Below are 12,510 nucleotides of genomic sequence, written 5' to 3'. Positions count from 1 at the left end.
TCAATATTATGTAAATAGAGGAAATTTATCTATACAATATGTTACATTACTCGGTAGTCAAGATAATCTTGACTACCGAGTAATGTAACATATTGTATATATATATATATATATATATATATATATATGTGTGGAGCGCAATGGCCCAGTGGTTAGGGCAGCGGACTCGTGGTCATAGGATCGCGGTTTCGATTCCCAGACCAGGTGTTGTGAGTGTTTATTGAGCAAAAACACCTAAAGCTCCACGAGGCTCCTGCAGGGGGTGGTGGCGATCCCTGCTGTACTCTTTCGCCACAACTTTCTCTCACTCTTTCTTCTGTTGGGGTGGCATCATTTGCAGGCTAAAACAATGCGAAGTGCATTGTGACCATCTGATAACCTGGTCGGTCATGGTGATCACGGTGATATATATATATATATATATATATATATGTGCAGATCAAAATGGAAGGTGCAATACATATATATCATCATCATCATCGTTTAACGTCTGTTTTCCATGCTGACATGGGTTGGACAGTTTGACTGGGGACTGGCAAAACAGGAAGCCACACCAGGCTCCAATCTGATCTGGCAGTGTTTCTACAGCTGGGTGCCCTTCCTAACGTCAACCATTCTGAGAGTGTAGCGGGTGCTTTTTACATGCCACCAGCATGGAAGCTATTCAGGTGGCACTAGCATCGGCCATGTTCACATGGTATTTTTATGTGCTACTGGCACAGGAGCCAGTCAGGGCAGCAGAGCTGGCATCGACCATGTTGCCACCAGCACAGGGAGCCAGTTAGGTGACACTGGCAATGACCCACACATGCATGGTGCTTATTGCGTGCCACCAGCACAGAAGCCAGTCAGGTGGCATTGGCATCTACAGATCAAGCAAGGCCATCTACATGAAGGGGTTTGTGTTGTGTTCACCTTACTAGGGCTTTGGTTTTGCAACATTGACTCTAAGGTCCTTCAATTCTAAACCTTGCTTCCACACCTGAAATTTCTTCACTAGTTCTGATAGTGATTCCACTATGAGACAAAGTTATCAGTATAGAGGAGCTCTCAGGAGCAACCTGTCTTGAATTCCTCTGTTATTGCCTGGAGGGTTATGATGAATAAGATGGGACTGAGAGCTGATTCTTGGTGAACCTCTACTTCTACCTGAAATTCTTTACCATGCTCAAGGCCAACCTTTAGCTTACTAATAACATCCCTGTACAGGGTCAGTGTAACTCTTATTAACCACTTGTCAATCCCCAGTTTCCACATTGCCCACCAGATAAGGGATTGGAGGACCTTGTCAAAGGCTTTCTCCAAGTCAACAAAAGCCAAGTATAGGGGTTTATCTTTGGCTAGGTATTTCTCCTGAAGTTGCCATACCAGGAATATAGTGTCAGATACATGCTTGTGTGTGTATGTGGGGAGGAGAAAATCAGGTGTAGTGTTGGTGAGTCTCAGGAAGCATGGAAGTTTTGAAGGATGCAATGCTCCGACAACTAACAACTGATGCCGGCAGTTTGTTCCATACTTCAGCAACTCTTAGCATGAAAAAATGTTTCCGAAAGTCATGGGAGCTGTGCTATTTTCTGACTTTGTAAACATGTCCATGGATGTTAGACAGGTGGAGTTTGAAAATGTGCTCAGAGTTATTGTTAGTAAGATGGTTAAAAGTCTCTTGCTCAAGAACACAACATGCAGCCCAGTCTAGGAATCAAACTCATAACTTCACGATCATAAGCTCGATGCTCTAACCACTGAGCCATGTGCCTTCACGTATGTGTGTGTGTGTATGTGTGTGTGTGCGTATGTGTGTGTGTGTGTGTGTGTGTGTATAAAATTAATATAGAGAGCAGTGTGCAATGTTTTACCAAAAAGGATAACTATAATTGTCATTAAATATGACTAGGCTGTTATAAACACCTACATTGCTAGAAATAAGAGCTAAAATGCTCTAATGCTGTAGTCAGAGCACATAATTGTATTCATATATACTGACAGGGACTAAAATCACCCCAAAACACCAATATATATTTGTACTGGTGCCACATGAAAAGCATCCAATACACTCTGTAAAAGTGGTTGGTATTGGGAAGGGCATGCAGCTGTAGAAATTTTGCCAAAACAGACAATTGAAGCCTGGAACAGCTCACTAGCTTGCCAGCGTCTTTTAAATCATTCAACCCATGCCAGCATGGCAAACAGATGTTAAATGATAATGAAGTTAAAATCTACAAGCCACAGGGTCATCAATTGAACCCTTAACACACCTATTATAGAGGGCCTCTAAGAAAAGTACCTAACTCTGCTAACCTCAGTTTGCCTCATATAGCTGAAATTCAAACTTGAAGAACACTAATATCACTGGATATACCAAACTTTCTCTTGACAGTAAACTCCCTTTTATCCAGTACTCAAATAAGCAAAACCCTCAAGCAACTGGCACCCAGAAAAAAAGAAAAGAAAATGTGGTATTAATCAGAGTCAATAGAATTTGTGCTAATTTGTGTTTATTAATTAATTGTCAAGAAAGAAAGTTTGCAACTTACTAAATACAATATTTTATTTTGCTGTAGGCGTGGCTGTGTGGTAAGAAGCTTGCTTCCCAACCACATGGTCCTGGGTTCAGTCCCAGTGTGTGGCACCTTGGGCAAGTGTTTTCTACTATGGCCCCAGGCCAACCAAAGTCTTGTGAGTGGATTTGGTAGACAGAAACTGAAGGAAACTCATCATGTATGTGTGTGTGTAAGTGTATGTGTGTGTGCATGTGTGTGTGTGCCTGTGTTTGTTCCCGCATCACCATTTGACAACCAGTGTTGGTGTGTTTATGTCCCTGCAACATACTGGTTTGCCAAAAGAGACAAATAGAATAAGTACTTGGCTTCAGAAATAAATCCTGCGATCAATTTGTTCAACTAAAAACCCTTCAAGGAGGTGCTCCAGCATGGCCACAGTCAAATGACTGAAACAAGTAAAAGAACACCTGTAATAAAGCTTATTATTAGTCCACATTACTCTGTAAGGAGTGTAGGGCTGGTTTCCTGGTTTCTCTGAAATATATATTTCTCCCTGGATGGGATGCTCATCTGTCACAGGACAACTCATTTTCACCAGCTGAGCAGACTAGAGCAACATGAAATGAAGTATTTTGCTCATGAACACAACACATCACCCAATCCAGGAATAGTTACCACAATCTTACAACCTTGAGTCCAACACTCTAACCACTAAGTCATGTAGCCATATGCCTCCACAATGTTATCAACCATCTTACAAACAATAACTCTGAGCACTTTTTCAAACTCCACCTGTCTAACACCCGTGGACATATTTATAAAGTCAGAAAACAGCACAGCTCCCATGACTTTAGGAAACATTTTTTCACGCTGCGAGAGAGTGCTGAAGCATGGAACAAACTGCCAGCATCAGTTGTTAGTTATCGGAGCACTGCATCCTTCAAAACTTCCATGCTTTCTGAGATTCGCCAACACTACACCTGATTTCCTCCCCTCCATACACACACAAGCATGTATCTGACTCATACATTGTTCGCTTTCCAGATATTTGTACATTACTGCATATACTTTATACACACTTTTGACAAGTTGTGGTGCACCTGAGCACTGTATACAATAATTTCATTATTATTATAAAGCTTATGTTTTATTTCATTTATATTTCCCCTTTTATCTCCTATTTTTACTATATTTAGAATATTAATATAAAATGTAAATGAGTAAAGTTGTAAGGGGATTTAAAATGTGCAGAAAATTCAGTTATCCACCACTATCTGGTCCCAGTGGTGCCAGATAAGCATATAATGCTTTAGATTGTATTCCATGCTCTACTCTTTTATCAAACACATCTTGAGTGAAATAAAACAAAACAAAATAAAACTGATATGAATATATATTAAAAAAAATTGAAGACTTATTTCTGATTCCATGGGAAATAATTCTTTCATTAACATTAAGAATTATGTCCCTTAAAACAAAATAATACATAATAATAAGGAAATTATGAAATGTATGGTTTTGAGTAAAGATTGGTTTATTTTCTCAGTCTTGAATCTATCAATAACCTGCTAGTGGAATTAGGTAGATGACAACTGTACAGAAGCCCATCAAATGCATCATCCTCCTCATCATCATCACCATCCTCATCACCACCACCACCACTATCTGTCTGTCTGTCTGCTTTTATTGCTGACATGGTTTGGACAGTTCATCAAAGTGGGATCTTGCATGCACACACACACACACACACACACACACACACTCACACACTTAAACACGCATGCTCATACACTGGGTGTTTATTTCTGTGCCACAAATACTTGAGAAGTTGAAAGATTTCCTTCTGTCCTGTACCAGTTCTTACTTAAAGTTATGCTCTTCTGGATGGGTAACCTGTGATGAAACTTGTGGAGTCTATGTGGCACCCACATATCCCCTTTCTAACATGGTTTCTGTTTCTTAATATGTTGCTTATCGCTGACTACATATAGCAAAATATGACAGAACTCAATAATTTTTGGTGGTAAAAATATTTATTACTTAGGCTGATATCTGCAGCGTCCAATGTTGTCACCTAGTTTTGTTGTCTGGGATAAAACTTGGCCATGAGAGGTACCCGTACAACTCATCACTTCTGTATGAGAATTGTTCATGTACACACACACACACACACACACAACACACAGATTATATATAGGTTTCAAATTTTGGCACAAGGCTAGCAGTTTTGGGGAAGGGGTTAAGTTGATTATATTGACCCCAATGCTCAACTGGTACTTATCTTATTGACCCTGAAAGGATGAAAGGCAAAGTTGACCTTGGTGGAATTTGAACTCAGAATGTAAAGATAGATGAAGTGTTTCCCAGTGTGTTAATGATTTTGCCAGCTCACTGCCTTACACATATTATATATACGTTGATAGATAGATATAGATATATTTGTATATACACACACACATGTGTGTGTGTGCATCTTTTTATATGTATATATATATATATATATATATATATATATATATATTAAAAACGCTGTCTAGATTACACAGGTCTCAACTGCTGGTTGCTGAGATACCAACTTTCTACATTAATAACTCTCCAACTTAATACCAGCATGGAACATAGACGTTAAATGAAATGTTAAAAGAAGGTTTTCAACTCATATATGTATATAAAGTAAATACACGTAATTCAGCTTATTTCATAACCAAAAAACAGGTACAGATTATAAACAATGAAAGGCCGATTTTGGCAATTCATTTGACAGAGTTAGCAGAGAGCCAGTATGATGATAAATCTGACCTCGGATCTTGAAAGTTTGCATGAATCCTGGCTCACTTAAATCTTTTGTGGCTCCAAATGATGTTATCTGTAGTGCAGCATTGTATTGTCTAATTTTGTTTTGGATGTGCTTGGAATCTTGGTCAGTTGATGACAACAGTTTCTTCAATGGCTCTGGAGGTTGGGGAATTGCAGGGAGTTTAACCTTTTCACCACTGCAGCACAGTACAGGTGTCTCTCCAGGCTACTTCCTTGATTTACAATGTATGCACTCAGTTGTCATTGCACCAATGGAAACTCTAGTGTCATCTGCATAATGAACATCTGGAACATAATTGAAAGCTGTTTCATAGAAGTTGCTTCTCTGAGCTGTTGCAACTGCTCTTCATTCTGCAGTGGAGATCCTATTCCTTGTTAGCTGTGCATACCTCTGTTCATCACTTTGAGATGCTCTGGGTATGCTTCCCTTTCTACAGCTGTCTCTCTTTCCCTGGACAGAGACATTCTTTTGGCTGACCTTGACATAGTAGACAAATTTGACACTTTCCTTCTAGGCATGGGTATATACTTATACAAAAATACATGAGTGCAGAAGATAGTAGACAATAAAAATAAGTGGGTAACAGAAATTATATTTCTTAATACGATAGACAGAAAGTAAATAAGAAATTTTTATGGAAAATAAAGGATTGTATGTGTTGAAGCGAAATTTGTCAATGAACTAAAGAGCCAGTACCAAAAGAACCAGAAAAAGCCATTAACAACAGTTACTTTCATCAGTAATTGTGAACTTCTTTCTGTCAGTAATTTGTCATGGTTGTTTGTAAATAGCAATTGAAAACTTACAATGAAAACAATAATGATTGAACTTAAAAGTGAAAACAATAGCATCTGAAAAATGAAAGTGGAAACAATAGAGAGTGAGTGAGATATAGGGAGAGGGGAGAGAGAGAGACATAGCTAGTTAGACAAATAAGATAGATATAGATGGAGAGATATAGATGTCACTGATGCTAGAAAACCAGAAGTAAATATTTAAAAAAACTTTCAAAGACAGGAATCTAATATAAAAAGCAATATTTTTTTATGACCAATGGATGAAAGGGAGACAATCAATTTATTGAAAGTTACTTCACAAATAGTTACCTCCTTTCTCCATGTAACCCAGGAATGGCTGTTTTCTGCCACCAGGGAGCCCATTGCACATTATGTGAAAAATTTTAAGAGTCTAAAACCATCTCTGGAGCATAAGTAATACATGCTCCCAGTTTGAAGAAAATTAGTTGAAAAATATGGCCATTATAATCTTTTACACACACACACACACACACACATACACACTCACTCACACACAGAACAAGATTTATATTATATATATATATATATATATATGCATATATGTGTGTGTGTGCGTATGTATGTGTGTATATATATATGTATATGTATATATGTATATACGGACGCTAAACGATGATGATGATGATGATGATATATATATATATATGTATATGTATATGTATATCATCATCTCCATCATCATCTTCGTTTAGCGTCCGCTTTCCATGCTAGCATGGGTTGGACGGTTCAACTGGGGTCTGGGAAGCCAGAAGGCTGCACCAGGCCCAGTCTGATCTGGCAATGTTTCTACGGCTGGATGCCCTTCCTAATGCCAACCACTCTGTGAGTGTAGTGGGTGCTTTTTACGTGCCACCAGCACAGGTGCCAGACGAGGCTGGCAAATGGCCACGATCGGATGGTGCTTTTTACATGCCACCAGCACGGGGGCCAGGCGAGGCTGGCAACGGCCACAATCGGAAGGTGATTTTTACGTGCCACCGGCACAAGGCCAGTCGGGGTGGCGCTGGCAACGACCACATTCGGATGGTTCTCTTGCGTACCACCGGCACTGGTATCACAGCTGCAATTTCCATTGATGTTGATCGATTTGTATATATATATATATATATGAACCACATATTTTCTCGCTCCATTTTTTCCTCTTATGCTTTTTTTGTCAAAGAGCGTGAACTCAAAATGTTAGACTTTTCTATTTTTTCCCCCGAGTATCAAACTAGTACACCTGCTGGTTGTTCCTTCACTTGTCTTTGTCTTTTGTTTTCTGTACATTTGAACTATACATATATGTATGTATATATATATATATATGTATATGTATATGTATATCATCATCTCCATCATCATCTTCGTTTAGCGTCCGCTTTCCATGCTAGCATGGGTTGGACGGTTCAACTGGGGTCTGGGAAGCCAGAAGGCTGCACCAGGCCCAGTCTGATCTGGCAATGTTTCTACGGCTGGATGCCCTTCCTAATGCCAACCACTCTGTGAGTGTAGTGGGTGCTTTTTACGTGCCACCAGCACAGGTGCCAGACGAGGCTGGCAAATGGCCACGATCGGATGGTGCTTTTTACATGCCACCAGCACGGGGGCCAGGCGAGGCTGGCAACGGCCACAATCGGAAGGTGATTTTTACGTGCCACCGGCACAAGGCCAGTCGGGGTGGCGCTGGCAACGACCACATTCGGATGGTTCTCTTGCGTACCACCGGCACTGGTATCACAGCTGCAATTTCCATTGATGTTGATCGATTTGTATATATATATATATATATATGAACCACATATTTTCTCGCTCCATTTTTTCCTCTTATGCTTTTTTTGTCAAAGAGCGTGAACTCAAAATGTTAGACTTTTCTATTTTTTCCCCCGAGTATCAAACTAGTACACCTGCTGGTTGTTCCTTCACTTGTCTTTGTCTTTTGTTTTCTGTACATTTGAACTATACATATATGTATGTATATATATATATATATGCATACATAGGTACATTATATACACATGACTGTGTGTGTATGTGTTTGAGTGTTTGTGTGAGTGTGTGCGTGTGTGCGTGTGTGTGTGTGTGTGTGTGTGTGTGCCTGCTTGACAACTGGTGTTCACTTATTTATGACCATGTAACTTAGTGGCCCAGTAAAAAGGGACTAATAGTCTGAAATAATTACTAGGTTAATTTGATCAAGTAAACTTTTCAAAGAGAAACAGCCCAGCATAGCAGTGACTAAAACAACAGTTCAATGACTAAAACAAGTTACAAAATAAAATAAATACTAATAAAAGTATGTGTAGAAGAATGAAAGTGAGAAAATAGTAACTTACCAAGTATTACACATTCTGACTCACTGGTGCTACCTTTTTCGTTTGTTGTGTTACCTTGTCTGCAAATTTCACACTGGAACATTCCAGGCTGGTCTTGATAGAAGCCAACACTACATTGTGTACATTTAGATGTGGATGACTGGAAATAGGAACCCTCAGGGCATGTGTCTGTTGTTAATAGAAAAATAAGAAGCAGCCAATGAATCTACTTGTTGTTGTAGTCTTGTGTATTGAATAAGGAATATGTAGTTATTGATATACTTTAAAAAGTTGGATGGATGACCTGGGATGGTCTTGGATTATAACTCTACTTAATTAGGATTGACCTGGGACTAAACAATGATGATGGTAATACTACAAGTACTGCTGCTGTTGCTACTAGTATAGCTGCTGCTACTGCAGCCACTGCTGCTACCACCACCACCACCACCACCACAACCACCACCATCACCACCACCACCACCATCACACACACACACACACACACACACAGAGCAAACAACAAACAAGATATAACTGGGAGGAAAAAGATGAAATAGTAATAATGGCTTCAAATTTTGGCACAAAGCCAGTAATTTTTGGAGGAAAGATTAAGCTGAATACATTGACCCCAGTGCCCTACTGGTACTCATTTTACCAGCCCCAGAAAGGATGAAAAGCAAAGTTGACCTTACTGGAATTTGAACTCAGAATGTAAAGATGGACAAAACGCCACAAAACATTTTGGCCTGTGTGCTAACTATTCTGCCAGCTCATCACCTTAGATAGAATAGTGATAATAAAAAAATGTTTTTGTTCATGAGTCTGTTGCGTCAGGTTTAAACTGTGGCTATACAACAATAACAACAAAGAAGTATGTCCATGAGTGATGTTAAATCAGGATAAATACTGTAGTATCTGGCCTATCAGCAATGTCTATACATTAAGTATGATACACAGATGACTATTTTAATTAAATATTGCCTCAGATGTGTATACTAGATTTTTAATCAGCCAGGCAGCTATTTGCAACATCAGTAAATGTTTTAATCACTTTTTCCTGTGTCAGAAACAACAAATTCTCATTTGAGCACATGGATAGTTGTAAGCACACACCACTGAAAAAGGCCAAAATACATACAGTTCCCTCATTAGATGCTGTGTTTTTAACATAGCAAGTCTTCATACATACTGACATGTACATACATCATCATCATTATTTAATGTCTGTTGTCCATGTTGTCCGTTGTTGTCCATTGTTCATGTTGGACGGTTTGACCAAAGCTGGCAAGCTGGGGAGATGCACTAAATTCCAGTCTGATCTGGCATGGTTCCTACAGCTGAATGCCCTTCCTAACGCCAACCACTTTACTGAGTGTGCTGGGTGCTTTTACGAGGCACTGCATGGGCACTATTACATGGCACTATAACATTAATGGACACTCTAACATGGCACTGTAGATTGTAGCCATGCTGAGGCACCACCTTAAATAATTTTTAGTCTAATGAATCTACCCCAGTACTTTTTTAAAAGCCTGGTGCTTATTCTTTTGGTCTCTCATTCCAAACTGCTAAGTTATAGGTATGCAAACACACCAATGCCAGTTGTCAAGCATTGGGGGAAGTCAAACACAGACACAAAAACACTCACATACATATAAAGATATATATTAGATATTCTTTTACTTGTTTCAGTCATTTGACTGTGGCTATGCTGGAGCACCACCTTTAGTCGAACAAATCGACCCTGGGACTTATTCTTTGTAAGCCCAGTACTTATTCTGTCGGTCTCTTTTGCCAAACTGCTAAATGACGGGGACGTAAACACACCAGCATCGGTTGTCAAGCAATGCTAGGGGAACAAATACAGACACACAAATACACACACACACACATATATATATATACATATATACGACAGGCTTCTTTCAGTTTCCGTCTACCAAATCCACCCACAAGGCATTGGTTGGCCCGGGGCTATAGCAGAAGACACTTGCCCAAGATGCCACGCAGTGGGACTGAACCCGGAACCATGTAGTTGGTTAGCAAGCTACTTACCACACGTTTCCCTCTATCAAGTCCACCTACGAGATTTTAGTCAGCCCAAGGCTATAGTAGAAAACACTAGTAGAAGACCTGGAACCATGTGGTTGGGAAGCAAACTTCTTACCACACACCCACACTTGCTGTATTATCATTCTCGGTAAAGAGAAATCAAAGTTTAAGCTGAAAATCAAAACTGAAGTGGGCAGCAAGGAATGTCATCGTTATTTTGATTGAAAATATTATGAATAGTCTGAGTGAATGGCAAGATGACCCATTCTGAACAAATTTTACTGTTTCCCATGTCTGTTACTTTGACATCATAAGAACACATTTTCTCAACTTTGAAGTGATAATGAAAATGAATATCACTTTCGAGTAATATTCAAAATGAAATCATTTAATTGTACAGTTGTTACAAGTGAAGGTGTAATTAAGCCACTGATAGAAAAAAATCAGCATTTGTTACTGTTATGTTTGGTGAGACTATAGACCTTTGAATGAAATCTTAACTGTTACATGTTTTGCGATTTGTTGATGAGCCGGAAAGGCTTCAAGAAAGGTTTAGGGGATAAGTCAATATCAGTAAAGACAGAAAAGCTGCATAACTGACATTCACTTAATTTGATACTCTCTCAATCAGCTTCAAGAATTCGTGGATGTCGAATTTTCTTCCAAACTTTAAAAAGAATTTCAACTTTTTTCTCAAAGTTGATGGCTTGAATAGCCCCTACTGGATGAAATCATTGGAAGGTGATTTCCAGAGTTATATGTATGTTACTTGTGTGTTACTAACTATTTCAAAATGGTGTATCATAAGGCGAAAACTATTTTCATTTTCAGACTCCCCATATTTCAAAGCATATAACACTACACTTTTCACAGAAAATGGGGGCAAGTGGAAAACTCAGAAACTCCACCCAACAAACCTCAGTGGGGCCAGGGGCCAGACTGCATGCCCTAGTTTCCTAGTCACCCTTCACCTTGCCAGCTCTGTCTGGCCCCGTGTCGGTGGCACGTAAAAGCACCATCCGTTCGTGTCCGTTGCCAGCATCGCCTGGCCCCGTGCCGGTGACACGTAAAAGCACCATCCGTTCGTGGCCGTTGCCAGCTCTGTCTGGCACCTGTGCAGGTGGCACGTAAAAAGCACCCACTACACTCACGGAGTGGTTGGCATTAGGAAGGGCATCCAGCCGTAGAAACACTGCCAGATCTGACTGGGCCTTACGAAGCCTTCCAGCTTCACAGACCCCAGTTGAACCGTCCAACCCATGCTAGCATGGAAAGCGGACGCTAAATGATGATGATGATGATGATGATGATGATATATATATATATATATACATGTGGTGTTATGAGCCAGGCTGTGTTGTAGGAAAGGTCTGAAAGTGAGGGAGTAGACATGTCCTGTCGGAAGTGGGGCCTGTGAGTCCCACGGATAGGCCATGGTGGGCATGCAGAGTCAGCAAGGCGCGAGCAGTCAGTTGGTGGCGGACAGTGCATGAGAGCAGGTGTGTTAGATGGTACAGTGATGGATAGAGCACATGGACATTGAGTGAATCTTGCTGATTGAGACAGAGCACGTGGTCATTGTGAGCAACCCTTTCTGGACCGACAGGTAAGACTACTGCAATTCTCTCTTTGCTTCCGTCTTTTTCCTCCTTCACATCACAACATATATAGTTTTATATCAGTTTAGAAAGAGTGGGACAATAATCCATAATTCCAAAAATGATAGGATGATAGAAATAATAGCTAGAAATCTTTTGACCACAGGTTTGACTGATCAGGACTGACCTGGGTTTAATAACTATAATAAACACAAGTTCACACCTACCTTTGCATTCACTTTCCTGGACAGATTGAATTGTTTCAGTAGTTTTACCACTTGTACAATTATTACAGCTACTACTTCTGGAATTTGGCTGGTATGTGCCCTTTGGACATGATTTCACAGTATTGTGCTTACTGGACCAAAATGTCCCAGGGCCAGCTTCAACTGAAAAAGAATTAAAAGAAAATAGAAGTTAATCCAA

The 12,510-nt window shown here is 39.8% G+C and overlaps 1 protein-coding gene across 5 annotated transcripts in view; it reads right to left on the bottom strand.

Annotated features, from left to right (window-relative positions):
- Window positions 1–12,510, bottom strand: part of LOC115212292 — a 284,252-nt gene that overhangs the window by 27,190 nt on the left and 244,552 nt on the right. For all 5 annotated transcript variants that reach the window (XR_003881705.2, XM_029781135.2, XM_036503427.1 and 2 more), the window contains 2 exons: window positions 12,312–12,473; window positions 8,453–8,620 (listed from right to left, as the gene is read on the bottom strand). Coding sequence is in view for 4 of the 5 variants with exons in the window: in XM_029781135.2 (XP_029636995.1) it covers window positions 8,453–8,620; window positions 12,312–12,473 (330 nt within the window). In the remaining variant the exon portion in view is untranslated. The remainder of the gene's footprint in view (window positions 1–8,452; window positions 8,621–12,311; window positions 12,474–12,510) is intronic.

This window comes from Octopus sinensis, linkage group LG5 (genome assembly GCF_006345805.1).
Source record: "Octopus sinensis linkage group LG5, ASM634580v1, whole genome shotgun sequence".
Classification (NCBI taxonomy): domain Eukaryota; kingdom Metazoa; phylum Mollusca; class Cephalopoda; order Octopoda; family Octopodidae; genus Octopus; species Octopus sinensis.
Note: the sequence above shows the minus strand (reverse complement) of the source record. Positions and strands in the feature narration are given on the sequence as shown.